The 25,000-nt window shown below is 52.7% G+C and overlaps 2 protein-coding genes across 2 annotated transcripts in view; both read left to right on the top strand.

Moving 5' to 3' along the window:
* LOC116970089 (receptor-type tyrosine-protein phosphatase F-like) overlaps positions 1-7,027 on the top strand; it is a 22,000-nt gene extending 14,973 nt beyond the window's left edge. The window contains exons 7-8 of the mRNA XM_033016819.1: positions 6,058-6,128; positions 6,891-7,027. Of these exons, the coding sequence (XP_032872710.1) occupies positions 6,058-6,128; positions 6,891-6,986 (167 nt within the window). The 3' untranslated portion in view covers positions 6,987-7,027. The remainder of the gene's footprint in view (positions 1-6,057; positions 6,129-6,890) is intronic.
* Positions 7,028-10,493: 3,466 nt separating this feature from the next.
* On the top strand, positions 10,494-22,214 carry LOC116970093 (receptor-type tyrosine-protein phosphatase epsilon-like; the record flags this gene model as incomplete). The annotated part of the gene is made up of 3 exons (XM_033016821.1): positions 10,494-10,510; positions 11,160-11,295; positions 22,065-22,214. Coding segments are annotated over exons 1-3 (303 nt in total), but the record flags the coding sequence as incomplete, so codon positions are not given.
* Positions 22,215-25,000: the final 2,786 nt, after the last annotated feature.

The raw sequence follows: 25,000 nt of genomic DNA, 5'->3' as shown, positions 1-25,000 counted from the left end.
CGATTTTAATAGTAAGATTAAACGAGAACTTACCAGTTTGAAGTTTGATCTTTATTTTATGAGGAGTTATGTCGAGGGATTACGTGAAGGCCCCGCCAGCATGCATGCGCGACATTCTTCAAAGCAGCGGTGTGGAATCACAGTAATAGTAAGTGAAATAAACATAGTAAGATAAGAAGAACTAGAATACCAGTTGACCTTTATAAGAGGGTGGGCACGGAGGGCACGTAATCCCTCGACGTAACTCCTCATAAAATAAAGATCAAACTTCAAACTGGTAAATTCTCGTTTAATCTTACTATTTTACTTCGGAGTCACGTGAGTGACTACGTGAAGATTTTAAAGATCTGTGATTTCATGCCATGGAACAAATCCATGCTTCACTCACTGCCGAAGTCATCCAAGGGAGGAAGTATGTTATCGTATTCAGACATGAATCAAATTCCAACAATAACAATTTATTTTAACAAAATAATGCTCCCTTGGGCTAAATAGATTACAGAATTCAAAATTGATTCTGCAACACCGCAGGTTTGGTTATTGGCTTATTATAAAAGAATTGGAAGGTCTTCTCTCTAGACCATGCTGCTGTAGCCAGGATATGGTCTATAGGCACTTCCATATCTCTAGCTGCCAGTGTTGCTGCTGCCCTTGTGGAATGAGATTTAAAATGTCAGTATCCACCCCAGCAGCTCCCAAACCCAGTCTGAGCCATCTAGAGATGGTCTGTGCTGATACCCGGCCATTAGGCTGTTTATAGCTGATCCATAGTGCCAATTTACTACCTCTTAAAGTTTTAGTAGTCTTAAGGTATAGTAGAAGGTGTGTCATTACACACAGTCGGGTGTCAGATGGGTATGCCTGGAATTCCAAAATGTATCCTGATGTTTCCTGGTCTATCTTGTTTAACCAGCTCCAAGATGCGAAAGTTATCTTTTCTGGAGATGCCATCATATTGTCCAGTCTCAGTTTATGTAGAGACTGGACCCTTTGAGCTGAGACCAGTGCCATCAGCATACTGTTCTTAATGTGAGCTTTTCCAGGGACAGGGACATTGCTGGTGACCAACCCCTTAGCAATGTTAGTACAACACTGACGTCCCAGACCTGGGAGTACCTCGCTCTCGGAGGGTTCGTGATGTAAATACCCCTCATGAGTTTAGCAACTAGAGGGTGAGATCCCATGGAGAGCTGTCGTGGTGCCTGCCGTCCACCAGTAAGCTGACAGGGTACACCTAGCACAATGATAGCGCTGCAACTCAGTCCTTCATCTATATGAAGGCTGGACAGGAATTCCAGGACGTTGGTGATTGTAGCTGTATTATACGCTACACCAGTCCTTGAGCAATACGACCCCCATATTCCCATGCTGGAGAGGTATTGCTTCTTTGTTGACTCTCGATAGGCCGCCGTGATCATGTTCATGGTCCTGTCCGTCAGCCCAGATCTAGCATGATGGACATATGGTTCAGAGACCATGTCAAGGACCACAGGGACCCATGGCTGTGTAGGCTAATCAGGCACTTCCAAGACACCTGATGCTGAGTCCATATGTATTTTGCATAGGACCCGACTGATGAGGCAGGAGGGGGAAAAACCATAGTAAACAATTTCCCCAATTCAGCGAGAAGTGTCCATTGCTGTTGCCCCAGGGTCTGGTTCCCAAGCGACATATGTTGGTAACTGGTGATTGAGTCTAGATGCAAATAGATCGATATCTGGTGCTCCCTATCGTATAGTAATATCAGCAAATATTTTGTGGTCCAACATCCATTCAGTGTTGTCATTACATTTTTGTGACCTGGTGTCTGCCACTGTATTACCTGGTAGGTAAGTTGCTGATAGCCAAATATGTCTATTGACACACCATTGCCAGATTGTATTGGCCAGATTGACACATGATATCGATTTTATTCCACCCATATGATTAATATATGCCACCACTGTGGTATTATCAATTTGTAGGTGGACATGCAGATGGTGCATTGCGAACAGTAGGCTTTTAGCCCATGAAACGCACCCAACATCTCTAAATAAATTATACCCAGTGTTTTTAGTAATGATGATTCCTAATGTTCCATCTACCACCAGTTCTGGATATAGTGTTAGTAGCTCCCCAGCCATGAGCGCTGACCTCCGTTTGTAATGTGAATGATGGTCACTAATAATGATGGGGCTGGAACTATGCCAAATATTTCCCTTCCACCATTGTAACTCCGAAATTGCTTTGGCTGGTAACTGCATAGGTCGATCAAAGTGACCTGCAAGGTGTTTTAGCTCTTGCACTTTTGCCCTTTTTGGGCTTTAATAATGCAAGGCCCAAACTGAGTAGCTGGAAATGCTGCTACTAGTTTCCCAATTACTCTTGCCACCTGTCGAATAGATGGGTTTATTTTGTAACAATTAATTTTGTTGCAGGCTTCCACCAAGTCTGCTGCTTTACTCTTTGGCAATGTTACAGACATGTGGATAATGTTAAATTGTGAATCCCAGAAAGTCCATAGTTGTGGATGGCGTCAACTTAGATTTATCTGGATGGATGATGGACCCCAGAGTTTCAAACCAATGTTTGGTGGCTAAAACTGCTGATTTAGCTAGTTCCAGGGTTTTTCCCCACAATTGATATATCATCAAAATATGCCATGACAATATGTTTTGTTTCCTAAGTATTGCCAAGGCCGGTTTTAATAACTTGGTGAACAGTCTTGGGGCTGAGGTTTAACACATTAGGCAACGCTATATACTGCCATAGTTGCCCCATCCAGTTAAATTTTAGGTATCGACAATGATCCCCAGTATGGATACTGAATAGTATGCATCTTTTGGATCAATGCATGCCATGAAGTATCCCTCTGAAACTAATTGTTTGGCAGTAATAATGTTTCCACAGTGGTATTAACCTCCATGCCTCCCAAAACATGTGTAACATTCCCCCTGTAGTACAGGTCCTACACCTTTTGTGTTCTGGAAGGAATCAGATCCACCTACCTCCCTGGTTACCGGTGATACGTCCCCTTCTTCAGCTTCTGCCTCTTCTGCGGAAGAGGCGCCGGAGTGCGGAGTTGGCACGTTTTCTATGAGGGTCGCTCTGGGCCTTGGCCTAAAAAGGACCTTTGTGGTTGCTGCGCGGCCCTCATGCTTTCACCAGCATCCTGGTGTTGATGCCTGCTGGTGGATGCATAGGGGTGCTGCCATCTGAGGTGTGTGGTCTACCCGTTACTGATGACGCCCTCATGAGCCCAATGGCTTTAAACTCTTCGTCGAGCTTTTTTACTTGTTTAGCCAAGTTTCCCCATCCAAACAGCAGTATCTGCGGTTGTGTTGCAGCTGTTTCGCACAACCCTGCAAATTTGGGGTTTAGTGATTTCATAGTGGATATTGCGGAGCAATGCCAGTGTGTCCTGCTGAGTGTCCGTCATCTCTGTACCATCGACTGAATGAGCAACCAATGATATGCCCGCTGTCAGAAGTTTTGGAAACTTCTGTAGTTTGACCTATGCCAGTCCCACTGTACCCCCAGATCGCATTGTTTACTGCAGGCATTTTTAACAAAGTAAAGTTCACAGGAGGCATATACTTCTCCGTAGTTTTGTTAACTATCTGTTCCTGCAGTGGATGGAAAGACAGGTAGTCGATGCTGGCCGCCAGCTTGGCCTGCAACGGTCGTCCTGATTCCGGTGATCCGCAAATTTGGTGACCACTCCCAGTAGCTCCTTAGGATCCTGCACCCCAGCCGGTTTCTTCAGCCACGTCCCCTTCTTCAGGACCAGCCCAGCCCTGGCCCACAATGCTCCCCTCTGTCGAGGGGGATGCATTGTTTTACAGCCCTCGATAAGGTGCTGTTATGGGAGTGCGAAGACTCCCATAGTGAGCTTGCTCCATCTCCCGGAGCAAGTCACGTTCGAGCATTTGCTCCATCAACCGCTTACGTGGGAGAGGTGGCACCTCTGCTGCACTCGGGCAGCACGTCCTCCCGACCGGACTCAGATGAGTATGATCGGCCGGGCCGACTCCTGCTGGGCTTTGCCTCCAGCCTGCTGCGCTGATTTCAGCTCTACAGCTCGCAGCGCTGGATTCGGTTTAGCAGAGTTGAAGTCGGTAAGTGGACCTCAGCAACCGCTCCAGACGATCACTTGCACTGCCCTTGGACAACGCGTCCTCCTGGCCGGACTCCCTGAGTCTATCGGCCAGACCGACTCTTGTTCTGCTTGCCTCCAGCCCACTGTGCTGTTTCCGGGTGTACAGCTGGTGCTGGGCTGGGCTGGGCTGGTACCGGGTGCTGGGCTCAGCTGTGCTGGGTTTACGTGACTGTGGACCGCAGCCTGCGGTCCAGGTGCCGATGGTCGCCCCCGGCTGTCGGGCTGTCGGAACTTTCACAGTTCCCCGCAGCCTTAGACACGCGACCCGTGTTTTCTTCCCCTTGTCCAAAGTGCTGAAACACAAAGCACAGCAAGGGGAAGAAATACGACCTTAGCATAAATTTTTCTTACCTTCTAGGTCCGTTTTTCAATTTTTCCGCGGGAGCGCTCTGCACCCCCGCCCATCGCTGTTGCACTGCGTGAGATGCGATGGCGCGCATGCGTGCTGGCGGGGTCTTCACGTAGTCACTCACGTGACTCCGATGTAAAATCATGTATTGTCTTTCCGCTGACTGGATAGCTCGCAACAAAAGCTTTTCACTGTACCTCAATAATAAACTCAACTGGACTGGAACTGGGGGGGAATGCTGAGCAACACCACCCGGCATTGGAACTGCATTGGATCAAACTCATCGGGGGTTCTAAAGGGAAATTGACACAGTTTGACACAATCTCAGTTTTCAGAATGCAACTGGTAGACTCGATGAGAAATTCTCAAAGTGGTGCTTTTGAATCTTCAAAGGGTTGTGAAAAATAAAAGCAGCATCACGGGTAGACAGGTTGGTGAAGAAGGCTGTGGGCCCGCTGGCGTTCATCGGTCAAGGGGATCAGTACAGAAATTGGAACACAAAATGCTGGAGTGACTCAGCGGGACAGGCAGCATCTCTGGAGAGAAGGAATAGGTGACATTTCAGGTCAAGACTCTTCTTCAGACTGACAAAACATCACCTATTCTTTTTCTCCAGAGATGCCGCCTGACCCGCTGAGTTACTCCAGTATTTTGTGTCTATTTTCAGTGTAAACCTGCATCTGCAGTTCCTTCCTACACATAGAAATTGGGACATTACATTAGTCATAGAGTGATACAGCATGGAAACAGGCCCTTCGGCCCATGTTGCCCACACCGGCCAACATGTTCCAGCTACACAGGTCCCACCTGCCTGTGTTTGGTCCATATCCCTCCAAACCTGTCCTGTTCATGTACCTGTCTAACTGGTTCTTAAACGTTGGGATAGTCCCAGCATCAACTACCTCCTCTGGCAGCTTGTTCCATACACCCACCACCCTCTGTGGGGAAAAGTTACCAGTCAGATTCCTACGAAATCTTTTCCCCTTCACCTTAAACCTTTTGTCCTCTGGTTCTCGATTCCCCTACTCTGGGCAAGAGACTCAGGTTGTACAAAAAAGTGGTGAAGCCAGATTTGGAGTATTGTGTTGTTTTGGTCACTCTGCTAATGGAAAGATGTAATTAAAAAAAAGTGCAGAGAAGATTTACATTTGGTGACCAAAGGGCCCGAACTATAGGAAAGGTACAGGATTAGTTACACAGTTTAGTTTATTGTCACGTGTACCGAGGTACAGGGAAAGGCTTTTGTTGCGTGCTGACCAGTCAGCGGAAAGACAATACGTGATTACAATCGATCCATTCACAGTGTACCGATACATGATGAGGGAATAACATATCGTGCAAAATAAACCCAGCAGAGCCCGATCAAAGTTAGTCCAAGGGTCACCAATGAGGTAGATGGTACAGCTCTCTGGTTGTGGTAGGATGATTCAGTTGCCTGATACCAGCTGGGAAGAAACTGTGCCTGAATGGGGAGAAGTGTCTTCCTTGATGATGGTCTGTGGTGAGGGTGGTGGGTGGGGATGAGGAGGGGTAGTGTATGTGTGCCTGATTGTGCTGTGGCTTTGAGCAGATGACAACTCGCGTGTGGTGCTGAGGGACGGCAGCAGTTGTGACGGATTCATCAACGCCAGCTACATCGACGTGAGTCGGCCCAGGGCCGCGGGGTCACTGGGGTCGTTGTGTCTCCGGGGTCACAGGGTCATGGGATCCGGGACCACCCCCTTGCCAGCGCTGGTGGTGGTGGTGGGGCCCACCCTGTGGGGAAGGAATGGATGGGCCGAAAGGTCTCTGGAGTACCCATGTCACTGGCGTGGGCTGACCAGGGGGTAGAGATCCCCACTGGGCATTGCCACACATGACACATGGCCTGGGGATCACCTCCATGCCTGGTGCAGCCGTGTCCCATGCATGTCCCAGCCATGTCCCACATGTGTCGCATGCCCATCCCTTGGGTGTCACATGAGTGTCCCAAGCATGTCGCTCACGTTTCACACGCGTGTCTCAGCTGTGTCCCAGGCGGAGATCAGGGGTAAGTGGGGAAGGATCAAAGGTTGGAGGATAGTGGGGGAGGGTCGGAGGTCAGGGGTTCGTGGGGAAGTGAGAGGTCGGGGATTAGTGGGGAGGGTCAGAGGTCGGTGGTTCATGAGGGAGGGTCAGGGGTTCGTGAGGGAGGGTCAGTCAGAGGTTAGTGGGGCAGGGTTGGAGGTTGGGGGCAATGGCCGTTGGTCGGGGGCAGTGGAAGGGTGTGGGGTCAGGGGTTGGGGTCACTTAATGGTGGTCAAGGGGCAGTGGGAGTGTGTCAGGGAGTTGGTGGATCGCATGGTGGCGGGTCAGGGGTCAGGGGGTTGTTGAGTGACCCCTGCCCCTGCGCTGCAGGAGACTAATGTTCCTCCTTCCCCACAGGGCTACAGGAAGCCGAACTATTACATCGCCACTCAAGGTGCGTCTGCAGGAGGCAGAGACAGAGAACAGGTCACCCCTGACCCCACTCACTGCTGACCCCTGACCCCACTCACCGCTGACCCCACTCACTGCTGACCCCATCCACCCCTGACCCCACTCACCCTGACCCCATTCACCCCTGACCCCACTCACCCCTGACCCCATTCACCCCTGACCCCACTCACTGCTGACCCCTGACCCCATTCACCCCTGACCCCACTCACTGGTGACCCCTCACCCCTGACCCCATTCGCCCCTGACCTCACTCACTGCTGACCCCACTCACTGCTGACCCCTGACCCCACTCACTGTTGACCCCTGACCCCATTCACCCCTGACCCCATCCACCCCTGACCCCATCCACCCCTGACCCCATCCACCCCTGACCCCACTCACCTCTGACCCCACTCACCCCTGACCCCATTCACCCCTGACCCCATCCACCCCTGACCCCACTCACCCCTGACCCCATTCACCCCTGACCCCACTCACCGCTCACTGCTGACCATTGACGCCGGTCACCCTCCTGGCCTCCGTCGCACTGACCTCATAGTGACCCACGACCCCTGACCCCAGTCATCTCCACACCAACCCTGGTCACCCCAGGCATGCTTGACCCCTGACCCAGGCACACCTCACCCCTCATCCCGGTTACCCCGGCTGACAGGTCCCACCCTCCCCATTGATGATAGAGCCACCTCACCTCTCACCCCACGCTCTGCCCCCCCCTCACACCAGGGGGCGGGGGAGAGGGTGGTAGGGGCACAGGGTCGGGGGAGGGGGTGGTGGGGTGCAGGTTCGGGGGATGAGGTGGTGGTGGGCGGGGGAGGGGGTGGTGGGGTGCAGGTTCGGGGGTGGTGGTGGTGGTGGTGGTCGGGGAGGGGGTGGTGGTGGTGGTGGTGGTCAGGGGAGGGGGTGGTGGTGGTCAGGGGAGGGGGTGGTGGTGGTCGAGGGAGGGGGTGGTGGTGGTCGAGGGAGGGGGGTGGTGGTGGTCAGGGGAGGGGGTGGTGGTGGTTGGGGGAGGGGGTGGTGGTGGGCGGGGAGGGGGTGGTGGTGGTTGGGGGAGGGGGTTGTCGTGGGGAGGGGATGCTGGTGGTGGTGGTCGTGGGGAGGGGGTGGTGGTGGTCGTGGGGAGGGGGTTGTCGTGGGGAGGGGATGCTGGTGGTGGTGGTCGTGGGGAGGGGCGGCCGGTGCAGGGTCGATCAGTGGGTTTGAGGTGTTGTGGCGTTGACAGGGCCACTGACAGAGACAGTCGCTGACTTCTGGAGCATGGTGTGGCAAGAACACTGCAACCTCATCGTCATGTTGACCAGGCTCAACGAGCAGGGCAAGGTGCGTGACCCTAATCACTCACCCCTCTGTCACCCACGGCGACCCTTCCGTAACCCCCGCCGACCCCTCTGTGACCCTGCTGACCCTTCTGTGAACCTCGCCGACCTCTCCACGACCCCACTGACCTCTCCACGACCCCTGTGACCTCCACCTACCCCTTCACTGACCCCCATGATCCCGCCTAACCTCTGCCGACCTGTCCCGAACCCCTGCAGTGACCCCTGCTGCCCTGACCCCTCCTTGATCCCACGGTGAACCCTGCTGATCTGACCCCACCCTGACCCCGTGGTGACCCCTGCTGCCCTGACCCCGCAGTGACCCCTGATGACATGACCTGACCTGACCCTGTGGTTTGTTGCAGCCCAAGTGTGAGCGCTACTGTCCAAAGCGGGGGAGCGAGACCTTCGGCCAGTTCACCGTGACCAGAGTCAGTGAGACCAGTCCCGCCACACAGGAGTTCACCAGCAGCACCCTGCGGCTACAAAAGGTCAGGGGGCAAGGGGCAGGGCCTGAGGTTGGCCTGGGATCAGGGGTCAGCCAGGGGTTGGGGATCAGCCAGGGTGGTTGAGAAAGATACTGGGATAGGTGGAGGGGCAGGTAGTATAGAGACAGCAGGGACTCTGCAGAAGGACTTGGACAGGTTGGGAGAGTGGGCAGAGAAGTGGCAGATGGAATATAGTGTAGCAAAGTGTGGAGTCATGCATTTTGGTCGTAGGAATAAAGGCGTAGACTATTTTCTAAATGGGGAGAGAATGCAGAAATCGGAGGTGCAAAGGGGCTTGGGAATGTTGGTGCAGGATTCCCAATCAGTTCATCTGCAAGTTGAATCGGGAATAAAGAAAGCAAATGCAATGTTTGCATTTATTTCAAGAGGGCTTGTATATATAAACAGGGGTGTAATGCTAAGGCTCTATAAGGTGCTGCTAACGCCGCATTTGGGATATTGTGGGCAATTTTGGGCACCATATCTGAGGAAGGAAGTGCTAGCTCTTGAGAGGGTCCAGAAGAGGTTTACAAAAATGACATAGGTTAACCTATGATTAGCGTTTGTCGGCACTGGGCCTGTACTCGGTGGAGTTTAGAAGAATGAGGGAGGACCTCATTGAAACATACAGAATAGTGAAAGGCCTGGATAGCGTGGATGTGTAGATAGATTAAACATAGAAACATAGAAAAAAGGTGCAGGAGGAGGCCATTCGGTCCTTCGAGCCAGCACTGCCATCCATTGCGATCATGGCTGATCGTCCCCTATCAATAACCCGTGCCTGCCTTCTCCCCATGTCCCCTAATTCCACTAGCCCCTAGAGCTCTATCTAACTCTCCCTTAAATACATCCAGTGATTTGGCAGGGAATTCCACAAATTCACAACTCTCTGGGTGAAAAGGTTTTTTCTCACCTCAGTCCTAAATGGCCACCCCTTTATTCTAAGACTGTGCCCCCTGGTCCTGGACTCGCCCAACATTGGGAACATTTTTCCTGCATCTAGCTTGTCCAGTCCTTTTATAATTTTATATGTTTCTATAAGATTCCCCCTCATCCTTCTAAATGACAGTCCCGCCATCCCAGGAATCAATCTTGTGAACCTACACTGCACTACCTCAATCACAAGGATGTCCTTCCTCAAATTAGGAGACCAAAACTGTACACAATACTCCAGATGTGGTCTCCCCAGAGCCCTATACAACTGCAGAAGAACCTCTTTACTCTTATACTGAAATCCTCTTGTTAAGATTCTGGATTAGTGCGGGTGTCAGGGGTTATGGGGGGAAGGCAGGAGAATGCGGTTAGGAGGGAGAGATAGATCAGCCATGATTGAATGGCGGGGAAGACTTGATGGGCCGAGTGGTATAATTGTAATGGTTTAATGGGTTGAGCCTGGGCTCGGGACGATGCGGGTGTGAAGGGTCTTGGATTAGGGGTTGCGAGTGGGCAGGGGTTGGTGCGCGGGTTTGTGCAGGGGAGGGGGTTTGGCATGGAGGACAGTGCAGGGGTCAGGGTGGGTCGGGAGGACGCTGTACCTGGTCTGACCCCCCATCACTCCCCCCGTCTCTGCCATGCCCCCCCCCCCCCCCCCACCATCTCTCCCCCAGGTGGGTGCGGTGGACGGCAGCTCCCGGGAGGTGCAGCATCTGCACTACCTGCAGTGGCCAGACCACGGTGTCCCCGGCAACACTATCAGCATCTACCGCATGCTCAAGCACATCCACCAGAGTTGCCACAACACCAGGCACATGCTGGTGCACTGCAGGTCAGGGGGGATGGGGGGAGTGGGGGGAGGGGAGTGGGGGGAGGGGAGGGGGAGGTGGTGGAGGGGGAATGGGGGGAGCTGGGGTGGGTGGGGGAGGGGAGTGGGGGGAGGGAAGGGGGTGGGACACAGGGGAAGGAGGGTAATGGGAGTGAAGTGGGGGCAGTGCGTTAGGGGGAGTGGTGTGGAAGCAGGGACGGGGGAGGGGCAGGATCCGATTGTGGAGGTCCCCAGTGTGGAAGTCCCCAGTGTGGAGGCCCCAATATGGTGCCCAGAATAGAGATTCCCAGTATGGAGGTCCCCATCTTGGAGGTCTCCAACGTGGAGGTGCCCAGCGTGAAGGTGCCCAGTGTGGAGGTCCCCAGTGTGGAGGTCCCCAGTGTGGAGGTCCCCAGTGTGGAGGCCCCAATATGGTGCCCAGAATAGAGATTCCCAGCATGGAGGTCCCCAGCTTGGAGGTCCCCAACGTGGAGGTGCCCAGCTTGGAGGTGCCCAGCGTGAAGGTGCCCAGTGTGGAGGTCCCCAGTGTGGAGGTCCCCAGTGTGGAGGTCCCCAGTGTGGAGGTCCCCAGTGTGGAGGTCCCCAGTGTTGAGGTGCCCAGCGTGAAGGTCCCTGTATGCAGGTGGTGACGCGGGTCTCTGATCATTGGCAGTGCCGGTGTGGGGCGGACAGGAACCTTCATCGCCATCGACTACCTGCTGAAGATGGCGGAGGAGGAGGGAAAGTTGGACGTGTTCCGCTGCGTGGACCACATGAGAGGACAGAGAGCTGGCATGGTGCAGACACAGGTGAGGCACGGACACAGGTGAGGCATGGACACAGGTGAGGCACGGACACAGGTGAGGCAGGGACACAGGTGAGGCAGGGACACAGGTGAGGCACGGACACAGGTGAGGCACGGACACAGGTGAGGCACGGACACAGGTGAGGCACGGACACAGGTGAGGCACGGACACAGGTGAGGCACGGACACAGGTGAGGCACGGACACAGGTGAGGCACGGACACAGGTGAGGCACGGACACAGGTGAGGCACGGACACAGGTGAGGCAGGGACACAGGTGAGGCACGGACACAGGTGAGGCACGGACACAGGTGAGGCACGGACACAGGTGAGGCACGGACACAGGTGAGGCACGGACACAGGTGAGGCAGGGACACAGGTGAGGCACGGACACAGGTGAGGCACGGACACAGGTGAGGCACGGACACAGGTGAGGCACGGACACAGGTGAGGCACGGACACAGGTGAGGCACGGACACAGGTGAGGCACGGACACAGGTGAGGCACGGACACAGGTGAGGCACGGACACAGGTGAGGCACGGACACAGGTGAGGCACGGACACAGGTGAGGCACGGACACAGGTGAGGCACGGACACAGGTGAGGCACGGACACAGGTGAGGCAGGGACACAGGTGAGGCAGGGACACAGGTGAGGCCGGGACACAGGTGAGGCACGGACACAGGTGAGGCCGGGACACAGGTGAGGCACGGACACAGGTGAGGCACGGACACAGGTGAGGCACGGACACAGGTGAGGCAGGGACACAGGTGAGGCACGGACACAGGTGAGGCACGGACACAGGTGAGGCACGGACACAGGTGAGGCACGGACACAGGTGAGGCAGGGACACAGGTGAGGCACGGACACAGGTGAGGCAGGGACACAGGTGAGGCACAGACACAGGTGAGGCAGGGACACAGGTGAGGCACGGACACAGGTGAGGCACGGACACAGGTGAGGCACGGACACAGGTGAGGCAGGGACACAGGTGAGGCACGGACACAGGTGAGGCACGGACACAGGTGAGGCAGGGACACAGCTGAGGCACGGACACAGGTGAGGCACGGACACAGGTGAGGCATGGACACAGGTGAGGCAGGGACACAGGTGAGGCACAGACACAGGTGAGGCAGGGACACAGGTGAGGCACGGACACAGGTGAGGCACGGACACAGGTGAGGCACGGACACAGGTGAGGCAGGGACACAGCTGAGGCACGGACACAGGTGAGGCACAGACACAGGTGAGGCACGGACACAGGTGAGGCCAGGACACAGGTGAGGCAGGGACACAGGTGAGGAAGGGACACAGGTGAGGCAGGGACACAGGTGAGGCACGGACACAGGTGAGGCACGGACACAGGTGAGGCACGGACACAGGTGAGGCACGGACACAGGTGAGGCAGGGACACAGGTGAGGCAGGGACACAGGTGAGGCAGGGACACAGGTGAGGCCAGGACACATGTGAGGCAGGGACACAGGTGAGGAAGGGACACAGGTGAGGCAGGGACACAGGTGAGGCACGGACACAGGTGAGGCAGGGACACAGGTGAGACAGGGATACAAGTGAGGCAGGGACACAGGTGAGGCACGGACACAGGTGAGGCACGGACACAGGTGAGGCACGGACACAGGTGAGGCACGGACACAGGTGAGGCACAGACACAGGTGAGGCACGGACACAGGTGAGGCCAGGACACAGGTGAGGCAGGGACACAGGTGAGGCAGGGACACAGGTGAGGCACGGACACAGGTGAGGCACGGACACAGGTGAGGCACGGACACAGGTGAGGCAGGGACACAGGTGAGGCAGGGACACAGGTGAGGCACGGACACAGGTGAGGCACGGACACAGGTGAGGCAGGGACACAGGTGAGGCACGGACACAGGTGAGGCAGGGACACTGCTGAGGCATGGACACAGGTGAGGCACGGACACAGGTGAGGCACGGACACAGGTGAGGCAGGGACACAGGTGAGGCATGGACACAGGTGAGGCAGGGACACAGGTGAGGCATGGACACAGGTAAGGCAGGGACACAGGTGAGGCACGGACACAGGTGAGGCAGGGACACAGGTGAGGCATGGACACAGGTGAGGCACGGACACAGGTGAGGCACGGACACAGGTGAGGCAGGGACACAGGTGAGGCACGGACACAGGTGAGGCACGGACACAGGTGAGGCAGGGACACAGCTGAGGCACGGACACAGGTGAGGCAGGGACACAGGTGAGGCCGGGACACGGGTGAGGCAGGGACACAGGTGAGGCACGGACACAGGTGAGGCACGGACACAGGTGAGGCAGGGACACAGGTGAGGCACGGACACAGGTGAGGCACGGACACAGGTGAGGCAGGGACACAGGTGAGGCAGGGACACAGGTGAGGCAGGGACACAGGTGAGGCACGGACACAGGTGAGGCATGGACACAGGTGAGGCAGGGACACAGGTGAGGCACGGACACAGGTGAGGCAGGGACACAGGTGAGGCCAGGACACAGGTGAGGCACGGACACAGGTGAGGCACGGACACAGGTGAGGCACGGACACTGGTGAGGCAGGGACACAGGTGAGGCAGGGACACAGGTGAGGCAGGGACACAGGTGAGGCACGGACACAGGTGAGGCAGGGACACAGGTGAGGCACGGACACAGGTGAGGCACAGACACAGGTGAGGCAGGGACACAGGTGAGGCACGGACACAGGTGAGGCACGGACACAGGTGAGGCCGGGACACGGGTGAGGCAGGGACACAGGTGAGGCACGGACACAGGTGAGGCACGGACACAGGTGAGGCAGGGACACAGGTGAGGCACGGACACAGGTGAGGCACGGACACAGGTGAGGCAGGGACACAGGTGAGGCAGGGACACAGGTGAGGCAGGGACACAGGTGAGGCAGGGACACAGGTGAGGCACGGGCACAGGTGAGGCACGGACACAGGTGAGGCAGGGACACAGGTGAGGCAGGGACACAGGTGAGGCAGGGACACAGGTGAGGCACGGACACAGGTGAGGCAGGGACACAGGTGAGGCACGGACACAGGTGAGGCACAGACACAGGTGAGGAGGGGACACAGGTGAGGCACGGACACAGGTGAGGCAGGGACACAGGTGAGGCCGGGACACAGGTGAGGCACGGACACAGGTGAGGAGTGGAGGGGACACAGGTGAGGCACAGACACAGGTGAGGAGGGGACACAGGTGAGGCCGGGACACGGGTGAGGCAGGGACACAGGTGAGGCCGGGACACAGGTGAGGCAGGGACACAGGTGAGGCCGGGACACGGGTGAGGAAGGGACACAGTTCTTCATTGTCACGTGTTTCGAGGTACAGTGCAATTTGATTTAACATGCAGTAAAAATCAAAAAAGCAAAAAGATACAAAAGTACATAAGGATTAAACATAAACAGCCCCCACAGCGGTGTGTAAGAATCCCCAGGGCACACAGCATTAGCGGAGACCCACAGCCATTAGTCCAATGTCCGGGCCACACACACGCTCCTTCACCAGAGTCGTACCGACTGCTGTTACTATAACCATATAACCATATAACAATTACAGCACGGAAACAGGCCATCTCGGCCCTACAAGTCCGTGCCGAACAATTATTTTCCCTTAGTCCCACCTGCCTGCACACATACCATAACCCTCCATTCCCTTCTCATCCATATGCCTATCCAATTTATTTTTAAATGATACCAACGAACCTGCCTCCACCACTTCCACTGGAAGCTCATTCCACACCGCTACCACTCTCTGAGTAAAGAAGTTCCCCCTCATGTTACCCCTAAACTTCTGTCCCTTAATTCTGAAGTCATGTCGTCTTGTTTGAATCTTCCCTATTCTCAAAGGGAAAAGCTTGTCCACATCAACTCTGTTTATCCCTCTCATCATTTTAAAGACCTCTATCAAGTCCCCCCTTAACCTTCTGCGCTCCAAAGAATAAAGACCTAACTTATTCAACCTTTCTCTGTAACTTAGTTGTTGAAACCCAGGCAACATTCTAGTAAATCTCCTCTGTACTCTCTCTATTTTGTTGATATCCTTCCTATTATTGGGCGACCAAAATTGTACACCATACTTCAGATTTGGTCTCACCAATGCCTTGTACATTTTTAACATTGCATCCCAGCTTCTATACTCAATGCTCTGATTTATAAAGGCTAGCATACCAAAAGCTTTCTTTACCACCCTATCTATATGAGATTCCACCTTCAAGGAACTATGCACGGTTATTCCCAGATCCCTCTGTTCAACTGTATTCTTCAATTCCCTACCATTTACCATGTACGTCCTATTTTGATTTGTCCTGCCAAGGTGTAGCACCTCACATTTATCAGCATTAAACTCCATCTGCCATCTTTCAGCCCATTCTTCCAAATGGCCTAAATCACTCTGTAGACTTTGGAAATCCTCTTCATTATCCACAACACCTCCTATCTTGGTATCATCTGCATACTTACTAATCCAATTTACCACACCTTCGTCCAGATCATTGATGTACATGACAAACAACAAAGGACCCAACACAGATCCCTGAGGCACCCCACTAGTCTCCTGCCTCCAACCCGACAAACAGCCATCCACCATTACCCTCTGGCGTCTCCCATTCAGCCACTGTTGAATCCATCTTGCTACTCCTGCATTTATACCCAACAGTTGAACCTTCTTAACCAACCTTCCATGAGGAACCTTGTCAAAGGCCTTACTAAAGTCCATATAGACAACATCCACTGCTTTACCCTCGTCAATTTCCCTGGTAACCTTTCAAAAAATTCAAGAAGATTAGTCAAACATGACCTTCCAGGCACAAATCCATGTTGACTGTTCCTAATCAGACCCTGTTTATCCAGATGCTTATATATATTATCTCTAAGTATCTTTTCCATTAATTTTCCCACCACTGAAGTCAAACTAACAGGTCTATAATTGCTAGGTTTACTCTTAGAACCCTTTTTAAACAATGGAACAACATGCGCAGTACGCCAATCCTCGGGGACTATTCCCGTTTCTAATGACATTTGAAATATTTCTGTCATAGCCCCGGCTATTTCTACACTAACTTCCCTCGATGTCCTAGGGAAAATCCTGTCAGGACCTGGAGACTGACACTTTAGAGTCCGAACTTTTATATTTTTCAAAAGTGTCAGTACTTCTTTTACTTTGAAACTCATAGTATCCATAACTACTCTACTCGTTTCCCTTACCTCACATAATTCAATATCCTTCTCCTTGGTGAATACCGAAGAAAAGAAATTGTTCAATATCTCCCCCATCTCTTTTGGCTCTGCAGATAGCTGTCCACTCTGTCTCTCCAATGGACCAATTTTATCCCTCGTTATCCTTTTCAAGTCAAGTCAAGTCAAGTTTATTTGTCACATACACATACGAGATGTGCAGTGAAATGAAAGTGGCAATGCTCGCGGACTTTTGTGCAAAAAGGCAAACAACCAAACAAACTATAAACACAATCATAACACACATATACCTTTACATAATAAATAATGGAAGGAAAAACATTCAGTAGAGTTAGTCCCTGGTGAGATAGGCGTTTACAGTCCGAATGGCATCTGGGAAGAAACTCCTTCTCAACCTCTCTGTTCTCACCGCATGGCAACGGAGGCGTTTGCCTGACAGTAGCAGCTGGAACAGTCCGTTGCAGGAGTGGAAGGGGTCTCTCATGATATTGTTGGCTCTGGAGTTGCACCTCCTGATGTATAGTTCCTGCAGAGGGGCAAGTGAAGTTCCCATAGTGCGTTCGGCCGAACGCACTACTCTCTGCAGAGCCTTCTTGTCCTTGGCAGAGCAATTCCCAAACCAGATGGTAATGTTCCCGGACAAGATGCTTTCCACCGCTATTTTGCTATTAATATAGCTGTAGAAACCCTTTGGATTTACTTTCACCTTACTTGCCAAAGCAACCTCATATCTTCTTTTAGCTTTTCTAATTTCTTTCTTAAGATTCTTTTTACATTCCTTATACTCCTCAAGCACCTCATTTACTCCATGCTGCCTATAATTATTGAAGATCTCCCTCTTTTTCCGAACAAGATGTCCAATTTCCCTTGAAAACCAGGGCTCTTTCCAATTTTTACTGTTTCCTTTCAACCGAACAGGGACATAAAGATTCTGTACTCTTAAAATTTCCCCTTTAAATGTCCTCCATTTCTTTCTACATCCTTCCCATAAAACAAAATGTCCCAGTTCACTCCTTTTAAATCATTTCGCATCTCATCAAAGTTAGCCTTTCTCCAATCAAAAATCTCAACCCTAGGTCCAGTTCTGACCCTCTCCATAATTATATTGAAACTAATGGTATTGTGATCACTGGACCCGAAGTGCTCCCCAACGCATACCTCCGCCACCTGTCCCGTCTCATTTCCTAACAGGAGGTCCAGCACTGCCCCTCCTCTAGTAGGTACTTCTATGTATTGCTGCAAAAAACTATCCTGCACACATTTTACAAACTCCAACCCATCCAGCCCATTTACAGAATGTGTTTCCCAGTCTATGTGTGGAAAATTGAAATCTCCCACAATCACTACCTTGTGCTTACTACTAACATCTGCTATCTCCTTACATATTTGCTCTTCCAATTCTCGACCCCCATTTGGCGGTCTATAATACACCCCTATAAGTGTTGCTACACCTTTCCCACTTCTCAGTTCCACCCAAATAGCCTCCCTAGACGAGCCCTCTAATCTATCCTGCCAAAGCACTGCTGTAATATCTTCCCTGACTAGCAATGCAACACCTCCACCTCTTGCCCCTCCAATTCTATCACACCTGAAGCAACAAAATCCTGGAATATTTAGTTTCCAATCACAGCCCTCCTGCAACCATGTTTCACTGATCGCCACAACATCATACTTCCAGGTGTCTATCCAGACTCTAAGCTCATCCACCTTTCTTACAATGCTCCTAGCATTAAAATATGCACATTTAAGAAACCCCCCGCCTCTTATTCTCTGTTATTTCCTTTTTCTTCTTTCTCCTCTTGTGTCCGAGTGCTTCCCTTTTCTGCTTCCTGCCTCCATTCTGTCTACTAGCTTTCTCTATTTGAGTCCCTCGCCCCAACCATTCTAGTTTAAAGTCTCCCCAGTAGCCTTTGCAAATTTCCCCGCCAGGATGTTGGTCCCCCTCGGGTTCAAGTGCAACCCATCCTTTCTGTACAGGTCCCACCTTCCCCAAAAGAAGTCCCAATGATCCAGAAACTTGAATCCCTGCCCTCTGCACCAGTCTTTCAAGCCACGCATTTATCCTCCACCTCGCTCCATTCCTATTCTCATTGTCGCGTGGCACAGGCAGTAATCCTGAGATTGTTACCTTTTGGTCCTTTTCCTTAACTCTCCTCCCAACTCCCTAAATCCTCCCTTCAGGACCTCTTCCCTTTTTTTACCTATGTCATTGGTACCTATATGTACCACGACCTCAGGCTCCTCTCCCTCTGATTTCAGGATATCTTGGACTCTCTCTGCAGTCCCTGTCCACCCGAACATTCAAAAAGCCATCCACACTCGCACTAGACTCCGGGATGTCCTCATGGAGATCACTGCACTCCACGGCACTCCCACCGAGTCCTCACCAGTGCAGGCAGCACGTCCACCTTGTTTATCCAGCTACCTCACATTCCCCACTGTGATGGAAGGCAAATAACGTTTACCTTCTTTCCTCCTTTTCACCCGCGTGTGGGTGCGATCGAATCAACCGCAGTCGGGGCGGTCGTAGCTCCCACAGTTGGAGTCGATTTCCTGCAAAGGGACCGTCAGCTTCCACGATGTTAGGCTGCAGCACGGACGGAGATACGACAAAAAAGTTTCATCTCCGTCGGGGAAAGAGATAAAAGCAGGCCCCCCCCCTCACCCCCCATCATATCTATCTATCTATCTATCTATCTATCTATCTATCTATCTATCTATCTATCTATCTATCTATCTATCTATCTATCTATCTATCTATCTATCTATCTATCTATCTATCTATTTTTTAAACTGTGTGTGTGTGTGTGTGTGTGTGTGTGGGTGTATGTCAGATTAGGTTTTTGGCCTTTGATTCCTTGGTCCGCCAAAACCACATGCTGAAACTCCGAGATTTTTTCCATTTCGCTAGCGATTTCACTTTTACACTCGCTAATCCACTCCTCATTACATTTAGACATTTTTCGGTACACATTTTTTTTTAAACCCTTCCCCCCCCCCCTCCCCCTCACTCATTTTTTCGCCTCCTGCTGGCCAGCCACCATAACGGCTGCTGCCGCCCGGCTCTCCTCCAAAAACGGCGAAATCTTTCACATTTCATTAGCGATTTTCGCTGCTGCTGCCCGGCTCACCTCCACGCCCCCCCCCCCCCCCCCCCGGCCCGGCTCTGTCACGCTGGCGGAAGGCACAGATCGGCTGGTCCCCCGCTGCTTTTCGCCGTCCCCGTGGGCTTGCACTCTCCGAAATCCCGCGCGTCAGCGGTCTGTCGGCCCGCAGGCGCATTGAGGGCGTACGCAGCATTTCGACGTCGTACGCAGCGTCTCAACGTCGTATGCAGCATCTTGACGTACGCAGCGTCTTGACGTACGCAGCGTCTTGACGGCGTATGCCTAGTGCGTGGCGTTGCGCGATGACGTCAGGCCGCCCCCCCCCCCCCCCCTTGCAACTGCACATTGCGGGAACAGACCCAACGGGTCTGTACTTGGTCTAGTATACTTTTAAAACTCTGTGGGTGTGTGGGTGTACGGCATTTGCATTTGATTCGTTACTCCGCGCAAACCACACGCAAAAACGCCGACATTTTTACCATTTCGCTAGCGATTTTACTTTTACATTCGCACATCCACTCTTTGGTCAATTATTTCCCCAGATTGAGTAAAATTGATCACAAAGCTCAAGCAAAACTCAATTTGAACGGCTCTTACCAGCTGCTGACGTCACAATGTCGACATGCCGACCAATCCAAGCCTCTTCTCTCTCTCTCTTCATTTGGCAGCCTGGCTCTCCTCCACTCCCCCCCCCCCCGCCCTCCCCGCCCACTCCAAGTACGCTCGCGCCACGCCTCCCGCATCTGCACTCCTATGCCCGCCCGCTCAGAGCCTCGCGACCAAACGTGGTCGCTTGAGGCGTACGGCCACGTGGGGCCAGTCCCAATTCGAAACAATGGTCCCGACATCATACTCACCAATCAGCTGGGCAGGAGGCGGGCCGACTGAATTTGGACGTCGCACGGCATCGACACGCCGGGCGGTGACGTCATTGCGCGACGCCACGTGCTAGGCGTACGTCGTCAGGACACTGCGTACGACGTCAAGTGTAATACAAACTAAAGATTAACTAAAACATAGAAATAAAACAGACTAAAAACAACAAAGAGGAAAGGGATAAGCCAGGCTGTTGGCAAGGCTGCCTCTCACGGTGCTATGGTTTAGTTCCTTCCTACACATTAGTGTGCGCAGTGTTGATGGCAGAGAGACAGGGAGCTGGCAGACATAATGTAGAAATTGTGCATTGTGGCTGGAACAGTGTGTAGATGGTGAGAGTGCAAGGGACACACAGACCCCACTCTGACCCCGTGGACATACAGACGGACCCCACTCTGACCCCGTGGACATACAGACGAACCCCACTCTGACCCCGTGGACACACGGACCCCACTCTGACCCCGTGGACACACAGACGGACCCCACTCTGACCCCGTGGACATACAGACGGACATGGCAGTCCTTGCACAAACATTACAATAAGGTGCAGTTTCACCAACCAACTGGGCATGTGGACATGAGGACATGCTGGGAACATCACTAGAGTAACTCAGCGGGTCAGGCAGCATCTCTGGAAAAAAGGAATAGGTGACGTTTCGGGTCGAGACGCATCTTCATGGGTTGCAAGCCGCCCAAGCAAAATCTGAGCTGCTGTTCTTGATCTTCCCCACAACCACAACAATCTGGCCTGGCCTGGCCTGGCCTATCAGTGGCAATTTATAAATCATGTGAGAAAAGTGTTTCACAAATCAAAGAATTCTCACGGGCTTTCCTGATGACACAAAAAGGGGGGTGGTGTTTTTAATTTTTGTTTGAGAAATAAAACGTTGAAACAGGCCCACCAGCCCACAGTCCACACTGACCAGTGATCACCCCGTACACTAGCACTATCCCACACACACCAGGGACAATTTACAGAAGCTGATTAACCTGTACGTCATTGGAGTGTGGGAAGAAACCGGAGCACCCGGAGGAAACCCACTCGGCCACGGTGAGAAGGTACAAACTCCCAATAGACAGCACCCGTAGTCAGGATTGAACCCGGGTCTCTGGCGCTGTGAGGCAGCAACTCTACAGTGTGGGATTTGACAGGAATGTGGGGTAGATAGATACTGGGTCGGATGAATGGAAATGGCCATGCATCCCTGTAGTCTCCCTCCCTGCCCATGTCTAACCCCCTCTACCTCCATCCCTGTCCCATGTCTACCACCCTCCCCAATCGCTTCCGGCCCCAACTAATCCCCTCCGTCTCTCTCTCTCCCCCCCCCCCTTGCCCATGTCCAAACCTCTTTCTCCCTCTCCCTGTCTCTGTCTCTCCCCTTCTCTGTTTCTCTCTCCCTCCCTCTCTCGGCTTCTCTCTGTTTCTCTCTCTCTCCCTCTCTCTCTGTCTCTCCCTCTCTCTCTGTCTCTCCCTCCCTCTCTCTCTGTCTCTCTCTGTCTCTCCCTCGCTCTCTGTCTCTCTCTCTCTCCCCGTGCCCCATGTGTAACCTCCATTGCCCTCTCTCTGTCTGTCTGTCTCTGTGTGTAGGAGCAGTACCGTTTCATCTACCAGGTGTTGTTGGACGTGCAGGAGTTTGGGGACACGGCCATAGCAGTGGAACACTTCCCAGACTGTGTGAGCAGCCTCCTGATGGGGGAACAAGGACTGCCCAGCCTCGGCTGCAAACGCGAGTTTGAGGTAGGACTGGTGCCACCCACACACACCCGTGTGTCTCTGTGTGTGTGTATGTGTGTGTGTGTCTCTGTGAGGGTTTGTGTGTGTGTGTCTCTGTGTGTGTCTCTGTGTGTGTCTCTGTGTCTCTGTGAGTGTTTGTGTGTGTCTGTGTATCTGTGTGTGTCTGTGCGTGTGTCCGTCTGTCTGTGTGTGTGTGTCTATGTGTGTCTGTGTGTGTGTGTGTGTCTGTGTATCTGTGAGTGTCTCTGTGTGTCTGTGTATCGGTGTGTGTCTGTGCGTGTGTCTGTCTGCCTATGTGTGTGTCTCTGTTTATCTGTGTGTGTGTGTGTCTGTGTGTCTGTGAGTGCTTGTGTGTGTGTGTGTGTCTCTGTGCGTCTGTGTGCATCCATGTGTGTCTCTGTTTGGCTCTGTGTGTCTGTGTGTGTGTGTGTGTGTGTCTGTGTGTCTGTGAGTGCTTGTGTGTGTGTGTGTGTCTCTGTGCGTCTGTGTGCATCCATGTGTGTCTCTGTTTGGCTCTGTGTGTCTGTGTGTGTGTGTGTGTGTGTCTGTGTCTCTCTGTGTGTGTCTCTGTGTCTCTGTGAGTGTTTGTGTGTGTCCGTGTATCTGTGTGTGTCTGTGCATGTGTCCGTCTGTCTGTGTGTGTGTGTCTATGTGTGGCTGTGTGTGTGTGTGTCTGTGTATCTGTGTATCTGTGTGTGTCTGTGCGTGTGTCTGTCTGTCTGTGTGTGTGTGTGTCTGTGCGTCTGTGTGTGCATCCGTGTGTGTCTCTGTTTGGCTCTGTGTGGCTGTGTGTGTGTGTGTGTGTGTGTGTGTGTGTGTGTGTGTGTGTGTCTCTGTGTGTGTGTCTGTGTGTGTGTCCCTGTGTGTGTGTGTGTGTGTCTCTGTGTGTGTCCCTGTGTGTGTGTGTGTCTGTGTGTGCCTATGTGTGTGTGTGTGTGTGCGCGTGTGTGTGTGTGTGTGTGTGTGTGTGTGTGTGTGTGTGTGTGTGTGTGTGTGTGTGTGTGTGTGTGTGTGTGTGTGTGTGTGTGTGTGTCTGTCTCTGTGTGTCTGTGTCACTCTGTGTATGTCTGTCTGTCTGTGTGTCATTGATTCCCTTGACTCCACTAGCCCCTAGAGCTCTATCTAACTCTCTCTCAAACCCATCCAGTGACTTGGCCTCCACTGCCCTCTGTGGCAGGGAATTCCATACATTCACAACTCTCTGGGTGAAAACGTTTTTTCTCACCTCAGTCTTAAATGGCCTCCCCTTTATTCTAAGACTGTGGCCCCTGGTTCTGGACTCGCCCAACATTGGGAACATTTTCCCTGCATCTAGCTTGTCCAGTCCTTTTATAATTTTATATATATCTATAAGATCCCCCTCATCCTTCTAAACTCCAGTGAATACAAGCCTAGTCTTTTCAATCTTTCCTCATATGACAGTCCCGCCATCCCAGGGATCAATCTCGTGAACCTACGCTGCACTGCCTCAATCACAAGGATGTCCTTCCTCAAATTAGGAGACCAAAACTGTACACAATACTCCAGATGTGGTCTCACCAGAGCCCTATACAACTGCAGAAGAACATCTTTACTCCTATACTGAAATCCTCTTGTTATGAAGGCCAATATTCCATTAGCTTTCTTCACTGCCTGCTGTACCTGCACGCCAACTTTCAGTGACCGGTGTACAAGGACACCCAGGTCTCGCTGTACCTCCCCCTTGCCCAACCTATGCCCATTGTGATAATAATCTGCCCCCTTGTTTTTGCCGCCAAAGTGGATAACCTCACATTTATCTATATTATACTGCATCTGCCACGCATCTGCCCACTCACTCAACCTGTCCAGGTCACCCTGCAACCTCCTAACATCCTCTTCACAGTTCACACTGCCACCCATCTTTGTGTCATCCACAAACTTGCTCATAATTCCCCGTCTTCCAAATCATTATATATACAATGGTAAATAGTTGCGCCCCAACACCGAGCCTGCGCACTCCACTCCGCCACTATGCCTGCCATTCTGAAAATGACCCCGTTCACTCTATCCTACCTCTTTGCTTCCGGTCTGCCTACCAATTTTCTATCCACGTCACACCGTACCCCCAATACCATGTGCTCTAATTTACTTTGGAGTCACTTGAGGACTACGTGAAGAACCCGCTCAGCGCGCATGCGCGGCATTACGCCAGCAGTGCACAAGCGGCGGCAGCTGAGTCAGGCTCTCCCGCTGCAGGTTTAAAAAACGGACCGTTAGGTAAGTACACTGAAGGTGGAAAGGAGTCTACGGAGAAAGGAGAGTTTGTGGTGGTTCTTTCTGCTTACAGAAATGAGTACACTTAGGGAAAAAAACTCTCGCAGAGAACTGCCCCCCGCACCAACTGCACCAGAGGAGCGTTCAATCTCAGGGGGCAGCAACAGGCGGCAGGACTGCTCATAGAGCGCTCCACCATCCCTGACACCCGTGCCAAGCCCAGTCCCGCTAATGCCTGAACAGCGGATGGGAAAAAAATCCACCAGTAAAACCAACTGGTTCCCGACTCGTCGGACGGGGACATGTCTCCACCTAAACGGAGGAGACACAGCCGCTGAGCCGCATGGACGGCTCTTGGAGCAAGTACTCCAGCGGGAAGTGCAGAAAGAGCGCTCTCGCGGAGGGAGATCAGGCACCACCCTCCACAGTGTTCTGTACACTGCCCTCTGCTCCCTCATCACTGGAGGCTAGCATTGGTGCCAGGGCTGGGCTGGTCTGCAAACAGGGGCTGGCGGACGAGATCGGGAGTATGCAGGGGTGCAGGAGCAGAAGAA

This window comes from Amblyraja radiata, unplaced genomic scaffold, assembly GCF_010909765.2.
Source record: "Amblyraja radiata isolate CabotCenter1 unplaced genomic scaffold, sAmbRad1.1.pri scaffold_518_ctg1, whole genome shotgun sequence".
Classification (NCBI taxonomy): Eukaryota; Metazoa; Chordata; class Chondrichthyes; order Rajiformes; family Rajidae; genus Amblyraja; species Amblyraja radiata.
This window is presented reverse-complemented; position numbering and strand designations above follow the sequence as displayed.